At 34.1% G+C, this 14,789-nt stretch overlaps 2 protein-coding genes across 4 annotated transcripts in view; one reads left to right on the forward strand and one right to left on the reverse strand.

The window, feature by feature from the left end:
- Positions 1–2,451: 2,451 nt before the first annotated feature.
- Positions 2,452–4,670, reverse strand: LOC125651501 (uncharacterized). The gene has a single exon (XM_048880124.2). It carries the CDS (start codon positions 4,546–4,548, stop codon positions 2,539–2,541), a length of 2,010 nt encoding a protein of 669 aa, XP_048736081.2. The 5' UTR covers positions 4,549–4,670; the 3' UTR covers positions 2,452–2,538.
- A 7,012-nt stretch (positions 4,671–11,682) lies between these two features.
- The window catches only part of LOC125651498 (macrophage mannose receptor 1-like), a 97,368-nt gene continuing 94,261 nt past the window's right edge, over positions 11,683–14,789 (forward strand). For 2 of the 3 annotated variants that reach the window (XR_008803460.1, XM_056166951.1), the window contains exons 1-2: positions 11,711–11,887; positions 12,167–12,412. Coding sequence is in view for 2 of the 3 variants with exons in the window: in XM_056166951.1 (XP_056022926.1) it covers positions 11,818–11,887; positions 12,167–12,412 (316 nt within the window). In the remaining variant the exon portion in view is untranslated. Of the gene's footprint in view, positions 11,888–12,166; positions 12,413–14,789 lie in introns of all 3 variants that reach the window. The other variant, XM_048880119.2, reaches the window with a different exon arrangement.

A 14,789-nucleotide genomic window follows, 5' to 3' on the forward strand; every position in this document is an offset into this window, starting at 1 on the left:
CTCATCAGACAGACAGACAGACTCACCAGACAGACGGACTCATCAGACAGACAGACTCATCAGACAGACAGACTCATCAGAAAGACAGACTCACCAGACATCAACAGACAGACTCATCACACAGACAGACTCATCAGACAGACAGACTCACCAGACAGACAGACTCACCAGACATTACCATACAGACAAACTCACCAGACAGACAAACTCACCAGACATACAGACTCACCAGACGAACAAATTGAGCAGACGCATTAGAGAAAAATACTCATCAGACATGCAGACTCAGCAGAAAATATATATGTGTTTGTCTGTTTGAGTAAAATTGGGATAGAGTCCCTCTTGATCAAATCTTCACCCAAATTTGCTGTGAGGCAGAGAAGGTGGTATATTTTTCCATTACCGGTATTACATTTTCAATATCCTTTATATTTAAGGTCTTCCGTAGCAACGGAAGACCTTCTACTTATTGTGCTGGTTAAGATTATTCTTATTATTCTTTTTTCCTAGACGCTAACTTTGAAGCTTCATATCTCGCTCATTCCTCAACCGATTTTGCTCAAATTTTCAGCTTTAATACATTTTACTAAAGACTTTCAAAATACTTTTAAACATTTTGGATATTCTCTTCCGCTTGCGAGTTATTTCCCTTTTAGTGAAATTTTAGGGGCTTTGGTTTCCAGATAAAGGCTCCGAGACTATAATAATTGGAGCAGAGAAAACACTGAATTGGTAAAGTAGAAGCATTGTAGTTGTGCACATCATATTTTGTTTTTTGATTTCGCCATTTAAAATGGCGATAGAGAGGGGTCAAAAATCAGGACGCCTGAAAGAGCGAAAATTTGCACATAATTTCCTTTGTATCTTTTAAATTAAAAATATTTTGTTAAGACATGTAGAATAAAAGTTGTGTAGAATTTCAAGAGCTTTTATTTGACACCAGTAAAAAGGGACTGGCCCCTTAAATTAGGGATTTACGGCCTCTAAAAGTTTTCGCTTTATACCTCAAAAACGGCAAAGAATTCGATATGGCTTCCGATGGAAAAGTTGTTCTTTAACATCTTATTTATCTCATGAAATTGTTATTTTGTTCGAATCTTGTGTTATATTAGAGTAAAAAGCTATACCCGTAAACAAGTAGCCATTTTCATTTGGCAAGTGAGCGAGAACTCTTCATGCGTATAACTGAAATAAACTTGCTAAAAATAACATACCTGACTACAATAGATACTAATATTCATTTTAAATAAGGTTTTTAACATGCTCTGTGGTTCAAATACAAATTATTTAGTGATACATTTCTCTTTTTCTTTCGTTTTAACATAAACAAACCTTCAACAACAACAAAAGGAGAGAGATAAATTATCTTTTATTTGTTTCATATTAGAATTAAAATAAGTAATATACATAAAAATAAAACGTTCAAACGTAAAATAAATCATGGTCAATAACTGCAAGCTGTTTACATTCTTCACGGTCAGCGTTGTTTATACAGTTATGTAACCCAACTCTCGCCTCGCTCGCAGGTGGCCAGAGTGACAAGCTTGCATAATCAAAACAAAAACATCGAAGCTAACTCGGCTTTCGTCCATCGCATAAATAAACACATCAATTACTGGAAAATTATGTTTGAAATCATTTTGAATCCTTTTACATTATATCATACTTAATTAACAATTATATTATGTTTTATTTCAATTATAAAGTAATTGTAAAGATGCTACCGCAAACATTTCGAGTTAGTGATCAATGGACCTCATAATATTTGTGTCAAGTTATACATACATTTAAAAAAAAACCTACACAATTTTCCTGATTATTTATCGGGTTGTCATTTTCCTCACAATAAGTTTACGGTAAGGGTATGTGACGTTTCTAATTGTCAGAAAAAATCGTACTAAATAAAATGAAGTAGTTTTAAGTTTTATTAACTTATAATTGTCTGCATACAGAAGGATTTATTTGTCGGTTCATTTCATTTCATCTAAATACAATCATGCGTGCAAGTAGATGCGGTTTTTATAAGTGAAATGAAAAAGGCAAGAGCGCCCCAAATATATATATACATCTCAAGCGTCTTATTGTGTTTAATTTTGGAGATTCATCACATGTGGACAAGCATTCTGTGATTTAACTCTACTTTAGCCAGTTGATACACAAGCTTTCTGCATTCTCTACAAAGTGAAAAAATGGATCCTTTTTGTAAGCATGTTAATTGAGGCTGCATTAGGACCTGACCCAAGGACATATGGTCAAGTTCAAGGTTTTTATGTCACACAGCTCCGACGGAAGACCTCTCGTTGCTTTGCAACGAGCTTTGCTCTAGTTGATGAATACTAGTAACTACGGTTTCATATAAACTGCAAAACGTCTAATATCATGTTCGCTCTGTGCCACGTAAAATAAGAAGTTTTGTTGATCACTAGCTATTCATTGAAAAAAAAAATCTTAAAACGTTTTTGTATTTATTGAAACTATATCATACGAGAGCACACATTCACAAATACATCAAATGAGAAGTTTCCCCCCAATACAATTCTATGCTAATTGTTGAGAAAGAGGCTTCATTACTTTGCATTTCCAGGGCCCAAATGTTTGTACTTGATTCAAAGCTGTGGGATACTTCATCCAATCTAACATTTTCTTAACAGACACAATATATACATCAGGCAACGCTTGTAAATAATTCAAAAACCTTTCAAAGCCCATTAAGTTTCTTGATTCCTGGAACCACCTTCCATGAAGATGGATCCCAAAAGGTGCCCTATTTCCTTCATAGGAATTCTTGAAGTTGTTGGTGAGGTACCGCCTTACGTGATCTTGTGTAGGTGGAGGTCTTCGACATTCGTCAGCAAATGTACAATAGTCAGTGTTTGTATAATCCCACATTGAATTGACAGGAACTTCCCAGAACCCTCTGTGGGGTCGTTGGAGACATGGGGGTATGTTACATTTTAAAGGCCAGCCGTAGTCAGCTGTTAATGGCCACACATTTTTTGCATAAGATTTTGGTCTGGTAAACGTGTAAGATATATCGTATGTGTATCCAAGCCTTCGTAAAATCTCTGCTTGGTCGTCACCGGCCGTGGCTAGATCAGGACTTCTGAAGCCTTTGATGTCTGAAAGGGGAATATCCGCGTAGGTCGCCAAGTTTTCTTTTGAGAGCCTAGCTCCTCTGAATAGTGCTTCCCTGGTAGTCGCTCTGTCACGTGATACACTGTGGGATCCTATCTCCATGCCCTTGGAATAAAAATCGCGAACAATAGAATAGTTAGTTCCTGTAGTGGTAACAAAAAAAGTTGCTGATATTGGACATCTATTTGGGTTTGTTCTGTTAAAAAGAAGTCTTTCAAAATAACCGGAGACAGAGCTATCTAACGCGTCATCTATTGCTATGTAAACTATTTGTGGAATAGTGGTTTTGTTCATGAAATGGTCAAAGGATTGGCAGAAGCACGAAGGGAGCTTACAGCTTTGGCCTTGTACACATCTTTCGGCGTTAAGAGGTGGGGTAATTGTAGGAAGGGCAGGCATAGCAGGTGTTGGGGATATCAGTGATGCACATTTCCAAGGTGCATATCTAATAACCTGTGATAAGGGAACCGGTTGCTCCATCCAATCCAGCATTTTAGAAATAGGGATGATATATACGTCAGGTTGCACTAAGATTTCTTGGATGAATCGATCCATTGCGCGGTAAAAAGGAACATGACGAAAAAATTTTCCTATCAAGTGGAATCCAAGCGGTGCCCGATTACCGCGGTAGGAATTTTTAAAGTTCATCATTATAAACTTTCTGGCATCTTCTTCAGTGTCGGGACGATTATGACATCCATCTGCTGTAGGGCAAGGATACGCCTTTTTATAGTCCCAGAGAGAGTTGATAGGCACTTCCCAAAATTTGCTGTGAGATTCTGACCAACAGGGAGGAATATTACAGGCGTAAGGCCATGGAAAATCTGCTGTTAGAGGGAAGACATTGTTACCGTCTGTTGCATTTTTCCTGACAAATGTTTTGGATGTGTCATATCTGTATCCAAGTTTTTTCAGTATCCTAATCTGCTCGTCTCCTATAGTTTTGAGATATGGACTTCTCCAGCCTTGAATATCGTTTGCAGACATTACAACATTGTCCAAAACAGTTTGACGCTCGGTCTTGATTTCCAACTCTAATATCGTTGAATTAGTTATAGCTGAAGACGTGTCCGCATGTGTGGCTATCTCAAAACCCCGATTGTAAAAGTCTTGTAAGAGATTGAAGTCCGTACCTTTGATGGTAGCCATTAACGTAGCTGTGATAGGGCAGCCATTGGGATTTTTTCTGCTGGGATGAAACAGCCTGTTGTAATATTCAGCAACTTCACTATTTACGCCGTCATCAATGGCGAAGTAAACAATCTGCGGTACATCTCGTCTGCCGAGTGGATGTTCATATGTTCCACAAAAACAGGACGGTAGTTTACAATTCTGTCCTTGAACGCATTTCGAAACAGCACTTTTAAATGTATATCCGATCACCACTATTATCAACAGAAGATACCTTTTCATGTTTCTTTTCTTATTTTGTGTCCCAATCTTAAATTGACTTATATATCCTTTAAAGTCATATATTAATTAGCTTAATTTTGCATAAATGTTTGGTGTTTAGATCTTGCCTTGTATGTAATTATGCAAATGGAAATTGCGCCATATGAAGGTAGTTTGACGGGCGAGGCAAGAAGGATTTCTTTGTCAACACAAATGAAGTATTACCTGTATCGACGAATCTTACCTGTTAATTATGTTTTGTCCTTAATTTATTCCGTGATAGGGATCATGACGTACATTAATGACCAACACAATAGGATCTATTATCTTCGCATTATTTCATTTTCGCCAGTGCACCTTTTTTTTCTGTAATGCAATTTTGTTTTGTTTTTGTATCTGTTTTGCCAATTGCAGTACGATATGGTTTATTCATGAATTTAGCACATGTGGTAATGAATCAAAATAACGAATACCTGAACTTGAATGATAATTATACTTATATACCACGGTGTATTTGCATTTCACTTACGTATGTAATAATTGTACAGTAAACATAATTTCTTGAACAATTTGGAAATAAAAACACAACAAAATGCGAAACATCTAAACACACGTATAATAATGCTGGTCCCTAGTTGAAGTTTAATTTCACATGACAACAATAGTCAATAAAAATGAGTGGATTTTTAAAATCTTTATTATAGTACCAGAAGCAGGCTGGATCTAAAACTAGGATATTTTAAGTTTAATATTCTACATTACGAATTTTTTAAAGCATATATGCTGAGTCTATTGAGGTTATTAAGTTTTCAGTTGGTCTGTCTGACAGCGTACAGCTGTGTCCGGAAATGATTATTTCCCTTGGAATAAGTCGTTTTATAGTGATTACGACATGCCTACGTTCTACAATGATTATTCGTTTTAGTACCTTATGTATGAGTTAAATGTATCAAAACTGCTTGGCTTCCGTTGTCCGTCTGTCTTGGCGTCCTCGTCTGTAAAGAGTTATGTAAATTTAGATATTTTCATCTAAATGGGCTACATAGCTAGTCTCCATACATACCGGTTTTCTGCATCATTCTTTGTTACTGTTTGGAGTGATCCAAGTTTAGCATGACTACCATATATGGTTGTTGATTGGCTGTGACAAAATTGGCTTTTTCTCCTTCATATATAAGCATAAGTGGCATTATTTTCTGGATCTATCCGAATTTCGATATAGCCAGTATGACTTTTGATTGGCTGAAGTTATTTAAGTCACGATAGAATAGGTCTTCAATACCCCTTGCTTGTCGTAAGAGGCGACTTAATGAGGGTGGTCCTTCGGAGGAGCCCGCAAAAACCGAGGCTTCGTGTCACAGCAGGTGTGGCACGATAAAATCCCTTCCTGCCCAAAGGCCGTTAGCTCCGAGCGTAGGCCTAAATTTTGCAGCCCTACTCCGGCAAGGGTGACGTCTCCACATGAGTGAAAAATTCCCGAGAGGGACGTTAAACAATATAAAATCGATCAATCGATTGATATCATTTGTCTCCAATGTTTTATTTATAATTTGCACTACGGTAATTTTCATATTATATTCTGACCTTGAAATTTCCCCTAATGTTCATAGGCACTGAGAATAAGAAGGTTGATCGTGTTTCAACAACGACTCTGCGCAAGTAAACGGGGTATGTTTGCAGATGTATTGTGAAAACCAGGAGAGGAAAGATGCATCTCTATGATCAAACTCTATTTCTGCTGGGGGAAAGTACGAATTATTCTGGTGCTCTTATAATCAATCATTGCTTGCGAGAAATACACTCAAATGGACATTTCCGGTAAAATATTAACAATAGTAGGACATTTTATACCATCCCCAGCATTTTTCACGTAAATCTCACTATGCTTTACCTCTCTAATTAATTCATATTTCAATGCTATGGGATCAATTGCGACGAAGCTATTTATTGCTGGACCTTTAGAATGTATAAATATCGGGTCACGTGACTGATACAATTATGTGACAATAAAATGGGGAGGCGTCCTACATGTATCTGTTATATTCAATATTCTTAATTTCGTCTATCTAACGAACATTTAGCGAAAAGGATTTTGTCAACATTCAACAGATTCGTGAAGTGTCATTTTTACTAACTTTACTTTTTACTTTAGTTCTGCGTTATAAAGAAAACGCCCTTTGATAAATTTTTGTGTCTAGGAAACTGAATCCGAAGTTCATTTACCATGTATTCTTAGTATCATAATGCTTGCAATATCATAATAGGTATTGTTTACATTTGATATATTTATGAGAGGTACACATTCCTATTTCAATCTTGATATACATCTGTACTACTACATTTTTAGTATTAACATAACTCAACACTTATGTACATAGCATACAGCCAGCCGTGTACGCTGGAGGCCGTGCACATTTATTCAGACTTATACACAAATGTGAATGAAAATACACAACGCTGTTCCATATAAATATGCTAGTACAATTGTATATTATAGTACATTCACTCAAAGTCAATAAAAGCGTGCAATCGATGTCGCCGGCACTTTATTAGAAAATAAGCTATACCAAATCATATATTTTGTGTGCTATACATTCATGGACCCATAGCCTCCCTAGGCATGGTATACTTTTTATTTCCCCTTTACTTATAAACTTGGTAGGAAGCGTAGTTACCCTAATTTTGTAACGTACGTGACTGTCGCCCACTCAATTTTTAAAATTGAACAAGCAAATATAAAAATCTGAGAGCGTGTTTTTAAATTTTCTTTGCGTTAATATCATTTGTATTTCCTAAATTTTCATTCAACAAAAGTTAAACAACTTTTGCGTATGATTTTAAGCAGTGGTATATATATTACTCCATGTCGCCAGATTATATTATGTGATCATAGGGTCAATTAAACACCCAATGTATGGACAAAGATTTCGTATTATCTTTATGTTTTTGATCTATTTTGGCGCTAAAATATTCAAAAACTGTGGGAAAATATTCATCAAGCGATATTTGGATGTGGCATTGAGAAGAAGTCATCATATTCTCAAAATTTTGCATTCTGATTTTAGAAATGTAACATACGATACAATAAACTTTTTATGAAAACGTATTTGCAGAGCAAATGTTACCCCTTTTATGAAAATCTCGTAGTGTACAGAGAATAAAAATATAAACATTTCTTTTGCAGAAGTCATTGGTTGGTCTGAAATTTGACAAACGTGTCAAGATGTAACATTCGTGATGTAACATTCGTTACCGAGAAATTAATTAAAGGGAATGATAGAACAATTTCCGGCGTATTTTTGCTCTCTCTCTCTGCATGGTTTTGTATACGAAATGAACGTCTATTATGAACATTTGAGTTTGAAAGTCAATACGTGTTAAACTTTGAGAATTAGGATTAATTTTCTCTTACGGTAAGTATTGTTACAACAACTGCAATGTTTGATATACAATATTGATTAAGCAGATGGAATGTTTTGGTCTGAATTTGTTCTTCTGATATCAAAGAATGTATATCGTATTCCAAATATCTCGAAATTCTTCTGGTGTAAGAATTACATTGAGTAGAATGCTGGTAACATACGTTACTCAAAGTAACGTATGCTACTTAATGAAATGCTTGATTAGACATCAAATATTGAACTACATATTGACAAAATATCATCATTAATGATATGTTTGTTGAATATCAACTATGTTATGAAGAAACAAATGTGTTATTGTTCCCGTATTCACTAGCATATACAGATATCCTCTGCAAGAAATACAGGCCATGTTTTCCTCTGCTACTGTCCTATTTATGATACATGTAACTATGCAACTCTACATTTATCAATTTGCTAGAATTCAGCATCTTTTCATAATATATCTTAGAAATGAAGGGACTAATCTCTGATGATTGTTCTATGCAATCTTATAGAGAAATCATTCAAAAATATTTTATCTGAGTGTAACATATGTTACCAGAAATTCCGTTACGTAATATTATTCTACTTGTTTTTAATTTTTTTTTTTTTTTTTCAGAAATGGCGCTTGTGAGAGTAGAAGTACAGAATAATTACCATGAAAAAAATGTATTAAAACACAAGAACCATGAAAAAATGTTTTAGAAATAATATTATATCCTCCCCTTGTGGCAATACTGAAAAGGTAGAATGTCTGTATAGACAGTGAAAATAAAGGTTTAACTACCGGTCAAAGGCTACCATAATGATACATGTAAGTTTTGTCTCTCAAAATTCTTATAAGCAACTGGTCATTTGAGTAATTTTGTATGACCTTTGACCTTGTGACTTGGAATCCAATGGGGGTCATCTATTCATAAGGGGCACCAGTGTTTCAAGTTTGATGTCTATCAAGGAAAGATTTCTCAACGGACAATAGCGTATGTCCAGAGTAGTTTAACCGTTGTCCTTTTGACCTCAAAATTAATAGGGGACATCTATGTCTTAAGGTTCACGTTAAATATTCATTCATAACACCGCGTGGTGGATTATACTGACAGTTTCTATGGAAAGGTATTCCAAAATAAGCAACAAAAACATAAGATTCGGTATACATTTAATCAAAATGTTGGGAAATTAAACATTTTCTTTATATTATTATTGTAAACAGATTGTTAGAAATGGGTACATATGATTCTTTCCATTTTTTGAATAGAAATGATGTGTTTATAGTAATGAAAGGAAAAATAAGAAACATACGTTACTTTCATTGTTTATTATAACAAAGAGCAATCCAGGTTTCAAAATATGTGTCTGTTATTTCTATAAGAATCATGGGCATTTATATAGCGAAACATCAATCTATCACTTTTGTTTTAATCGCACATTTATTGCAAATTAATAAATTCAGAAGAAAAGACACATTTGGTAAAAATTTTTGCTTGTCTACGTTATATTTCTATTAAAATTGGTATTTCCATTGAATTAAGTGATGTCGTTATGATTTTGCAACACCAATCGTAAAGAATAACTGATGGTGACATCGTTTTGGCATAATATTTTCATGGATGTACTGTTGTGTAAGTGTTGAAACATACGTTACATAATTATAGCGCTACTTCATTTACATACAAAAAAGCTATCGTTCTATATTTATTGCTAGTCTTTTGTTTTCATGTTTCATACATATTGAACTGTTCGAGAATATTTGTTAATCAATTTTATTTTTTGCCATTTCAAAGATATTGAAAGTGATATCTAGTCGTTTATTTTGCGCTCTTAAAATCTTATTGCTGACTTTTACAGCAGATAATTTCTTGTTGTGTTGATTAAATATTTTCTTTGAAAACCTGTATTTATTGTCTTTCGCAAATTAGAAAAATATATGCTCAGTCAATTCCAATACAAGTTATGGAATAATACATGGAAAATTAATGTTTATCTTACATATCATGTCAAGGACTCAGTAACGAAGGTTACATGTGAGAAAAATCTCGAAAAATATACCATACTTTGACCGACTGTAAAAAAAAATCTGTCATACTTAACTTGAAACAATTTGAGGTGAGTGTTCAACAGATATTTACCATTAATAAACGCATGTTACCATATATATTTTGAATGGTCGATAAACTATGATTTTGAAACCCTCAATTGCACGCTTTTATTGACTTTGGGTGATTAACCCCCTTTGTGAACACCAGAGCCGGCTAGGAAAAAACCTAGAAATAAAACGATAATAATTGTGAAAAACTGTATCCGATGCCATTGCTCCATGATGCAGGGAGAGTGTGACGGACCTCACAATTTATAAATATATAAAATGCTACAATGTAGATAAAAACTGAAAATAGCCAAATTTGTCCTATGTGCATGAACGCCAGCTAGAAAGTGACCAGCCTAACAAACCCACTTACTCGTATACTACCCTCCTATTGGTCAATAATGGACCAAAACAACTATATATCAAATCACACTACTATAACGTGAATACATCATTTCCCCGCTTTTACTATCGAACCGCGGGAAAATACAACTTCTTTGATGTTTTCGTTGTACAATGAATTGTAAGCTATCTAAAAATTACATGACCAAATGTGAACAAACTTTATGTAGTATCTTTGGGGCAGGGAAACCAATCTCATTTGGCTAGGATGAAGGTCATCAATATAATGTCATGATATTTTTCTTGTCCATTATTTTGCTGCAGTGAAAATTGCATTCTTGTACTACCTGTGTAAATGTGTAAAACTTCTAATATAGTGTCCACTTTGTGTGATACTTAGATCACTGTTAATATTTCTACTCACAGAATTGAAAAATATGAATTATGTATTTTGAATATGAATGTTAATGTTTTCATTCTGCAAGGATGTAGTTTAGATGTAAGACTTTTATACGGATTTAGCTGTATCCACTATGTAATATTTACATATCTAGTTTAACAAATGATAACGAAGTACATTCATAAGAGAAGTACCACAATTTCGTAACAGCAAACTGGAAATGCCATAGAGACCACTATGACTATAAAAGTGAATTATTCACCTAATTGATATTTTTTCAAAAGTTCAACTTATGTGGCCTTTTAGGCAACATTTTCGTTTTTAACTATTTAAATTGTAAATTCGGTGTTTTAACATAATACAAAATTCATATTGTAATGAACACAGGCAAAAATGTAGAACTTGCTTGTTTGACGTACGAAAATGTAGTGGAGTATATCAAAATGTGACGCCTATCCCATTCGTATGGTATCCCAAAACATCGAGCGAGAATTCAACCTGTTTGAAATAAGTAGCGCTAAAGACACCCCTGGTGCCCTGTGTTCATTTCTTCTGTGATAGTTCAGATATTTTAGTGGCAGTGGTTTGATTCTTCGATCAGTTTATACCCATTTTAAAATTATTATAAAACAAAGTAATACAGGAAGTTACAACAAGTTTGTTTTGATACAAAGTACATGACCTTAATCTGAGTGACTTATTGTTTTTTCTTTGGAATCCTTATAGCGGTAAGAGCAGTCCCCCTTAAAATGATTCTGAGAAAAGTACAATTACGATGAAAAATACACGTTAACGTGGATTTCCATCTTTACCAGCGACGCAACAACCAATTGTAGTCTATAACCTTTGCCCAAGTGTTGAGCAGCTGCACACTGTTTTTAAAATTGTTGTTACATTGACAAATATAAATAGCATGCTGTCTCTCTAAACAGAATTCTATTTGAAATGACCGAGTGTTACCGTCAGGTCATCATGCGTATACAAACGAAAATGCAGTGTTCCATGGTAGAGACCTGAAGGTAACAGCAGGATAATTAAATCAACTCAGTTCTTCTGCGAAAATGATGTCCTTGCAACATATGACAACCATGCTCCATATACTCTATTTCTTGTTGATTTCTGGCGTTTTGGGTAAGTCATTTACCTTTATTTCCGCATTATGTAGGTAGACTCTGTATACACCTATGCCTCAATTAGCTACATATTCTCAAAAAAAAAAGGAAAGACAATTGAAAGTAATCTTAATGAAAAATATGTCAAAGAATTTGCTGTATGTATTTTTTTTGTAAGTTATGTACTTGTAATATATAATACGTTAATAACGTTCAAGTTTACAACAACGTGTTTAGCTAAGCGATGTGCACAAATTCAAATTTATAATTGACATGTCAAATTACCTGTTTAATGCAGCGAGGACATCGTACGAATCTTGCTACCGCACAAAGCTAGGACGGGGATACCACGGGAAGATAAACGTCACCATTTCAGGAAGAACGTGCCAGAAATGGGGATTACACACCCCTCATCACCATAACTTTACTTGGCTGTGGACAGAGGGAAATTATTGTAGGAACCCAAATGATAAAGAAACCGGACCTTGGTGTTTTACGACGGATCCAAACACAGTACTAGAAAGCTGTGGGATAGTTCAATGTAGTGAGTAACATTACAAAAGAGATACAAATGTAAACTAACATAACATTTACCCATAGATTCACCAATCACTGGTTTCTTCACGGTTGTCATATCAATGACTCTTTATTCTGATTATATTTCTCAATACTACTCGTTATCAGATAAAGCTTCAGTTATAAATTATCTCTCACTTACCTGATGCATTTTAAATAAAAAGAGGTAGCTTTACCAAGAAGCAGGCGCTTTCTTTCAGATCTCTTTGTTGATTATATTAACTTCCAGTACTATACATAGTATACCCCCAATCAGTGTATATCCCGATCTATAACTGTTAACTTAAAGCAATATTAGTTCGACATTTGAAAGTCTCATTTTGTTGTAAAAATGGGATAACATGATGTTTTTATGTAACTTTAACCATAACCACAATCATTGATGAAATTAATACTAAGTTTCAGATTTTATCAAAAGATAGATTTTGTTTTGTTTGAATTATTATACAGATATCAATGTTTGTATGGTAAAAACCCCCGAATAGGTTTTCTAACACAATTAGATATCAATAACAAAAGTTTATAGACCTGAACTTTTTTTCTGTCGTTGAAAATGGTTGAAAAAAAAAATGATAAAAGTCAACACCCAAATGACAGCTTTAAACCAAATAAACATTCCACATGCCTCAGTTTTGATGAAGTCGACATATCATAACAAAGCTTACCTATATGAACTGATCTAATTATGCAACTCTACTGCGTGTTTCACGATATCATTTTTTATTTTGAAAATTCTGGTAACTGGCAGGAGTGCTTCATGTTTTGAAGTATTTGGGATCTACATTTGGGCATGCATGTGGTTGATTATTAACCTTGATTCAAATTGAAGCATGAAACATCTAAAGGAAACAACAACAACATTAGAATGCCGTTGTAGCACTTTTGTACGATGCATACCGGGTAACCAGTATATAGAACGAATACTTCAACTTGGATGCAAATCAGACAAATTTTGGACTATGAATTCAATTGGTTATGAAATGCAAATGTAAAAATGTGTGTATTTGCGAGAGTATTAAATTTATTGAAGCTAATAGAATATCAAAGGTCCGGCATTCGCAGAAACCAAAATAGTAACCGTACATATGTAACATGCATCATACTTAGATACAGTATCAACGACAAACTAACAACTGTATGATAAACGCAATGATTTCAGCTTCTCCACCGTCAACTTTTCATATTTATGTAGCAATATTCCATTATCACCTGCGTATGGTGTTTATATCTCTCAACTGATTCGATACACAAGAGCTTGTTCTGCGTATGATGAGTTTTTAAATCGAGGAAAGCTACTGACAAACAAGTAGATGATGCAAAAGTATCAACAGTTTCGTTTAAAATCAGCATTTCGCGAATTCTATGGTCGTTATAACAATCTAGTTTTCCAGTACAACTTATCAATGGGTCTCATACCGATTGTTAGGCCGTTCTTGGGACACGAATTTTGACTACAGATAACTTCGTTTATCTGATCAAGATATAGGGCTCATGACGGTTGAGACAACATGGAATAGGTATTTGAACATTATGTAAGAAAAGAAAAGATACGTCATTAATTTCTCTAGTTCGTTGGTAGTCTGTATTCGATATCACATTCATAAGTCCTATAGTTTTTACTGTTTTAGTATGACATCATCAAGGAATCATATTTAGATATAAACTGTAATTGCAAACTAAAATGTTACCTAATCACCTACAGTTTAAGTTTTATCTAATAAAAGTATAAAGTGTATTTATTTCCATTTATTAGAGTTAAAACTAAAAAATTATCAAATAAAATACGTATGTCATCACACTTTTTAAAATGGGAGACGTAGATAAACATAATCATTTATCAATGTCAGAAAATTGCAATTTTCCTTTAACAGGGTTATCAAAATTTCATAAAAACTGGTTATGACGATACAATAGTATTTATAACAATTTCATGAAAATGTTTCGTCACAAAAATATGCAAAATGTCTGTGAAAAATAAAGGAAACCTATTGCAAAATAGAGTTGATAAAGAAATCAATAAAACAGAGTTATTGCCATTGGATTCAATATTTTGAAATATGTCCTTGATTATTCGTATATAACTTAGACTTTTGAAATAGTTCATGTTTAATAAGATTTTTTACAATATCTTTCAGAAAAGACTCCAATAAAATTTATCTTCCTATCATGCATACATCTAAATAAATAATTGATTTTGCAAAATCTGATGACATTATAGGAGGTTGGAATTACTTTAAAACAGTTACATTTAAATGAATTACTTCCTGGCTCAGCGTTAATTAGGATCACGCTTGGAGCAACCTGTAATATACATCACGGGTTAATAGCTTTATTTCATATTTATA

This window comes from Ostrea edulis, chromosome 5, assembly GCF_947568905.1.
Source record: "Ostrea edulis chromosome 5, xbOstEdul1.1, whole genome shotgun sequence".
NCBI classification, from domain to species: domain Eukaryota; kingdom Metazoa; phylum Mollusca; class Bivalvia; order Ostreida; family Ostreidae; genus Ostrea; species Ostrea edulis.

Coding starts and splice junctions, on each gene's coding strand:
- LOC125651501 (XM_048880124.2), bottom strand. CDS start 4,548: ATGAAAAGGTATCTTCTGTTGATAATAGTGGTGATCGGATATACATTT.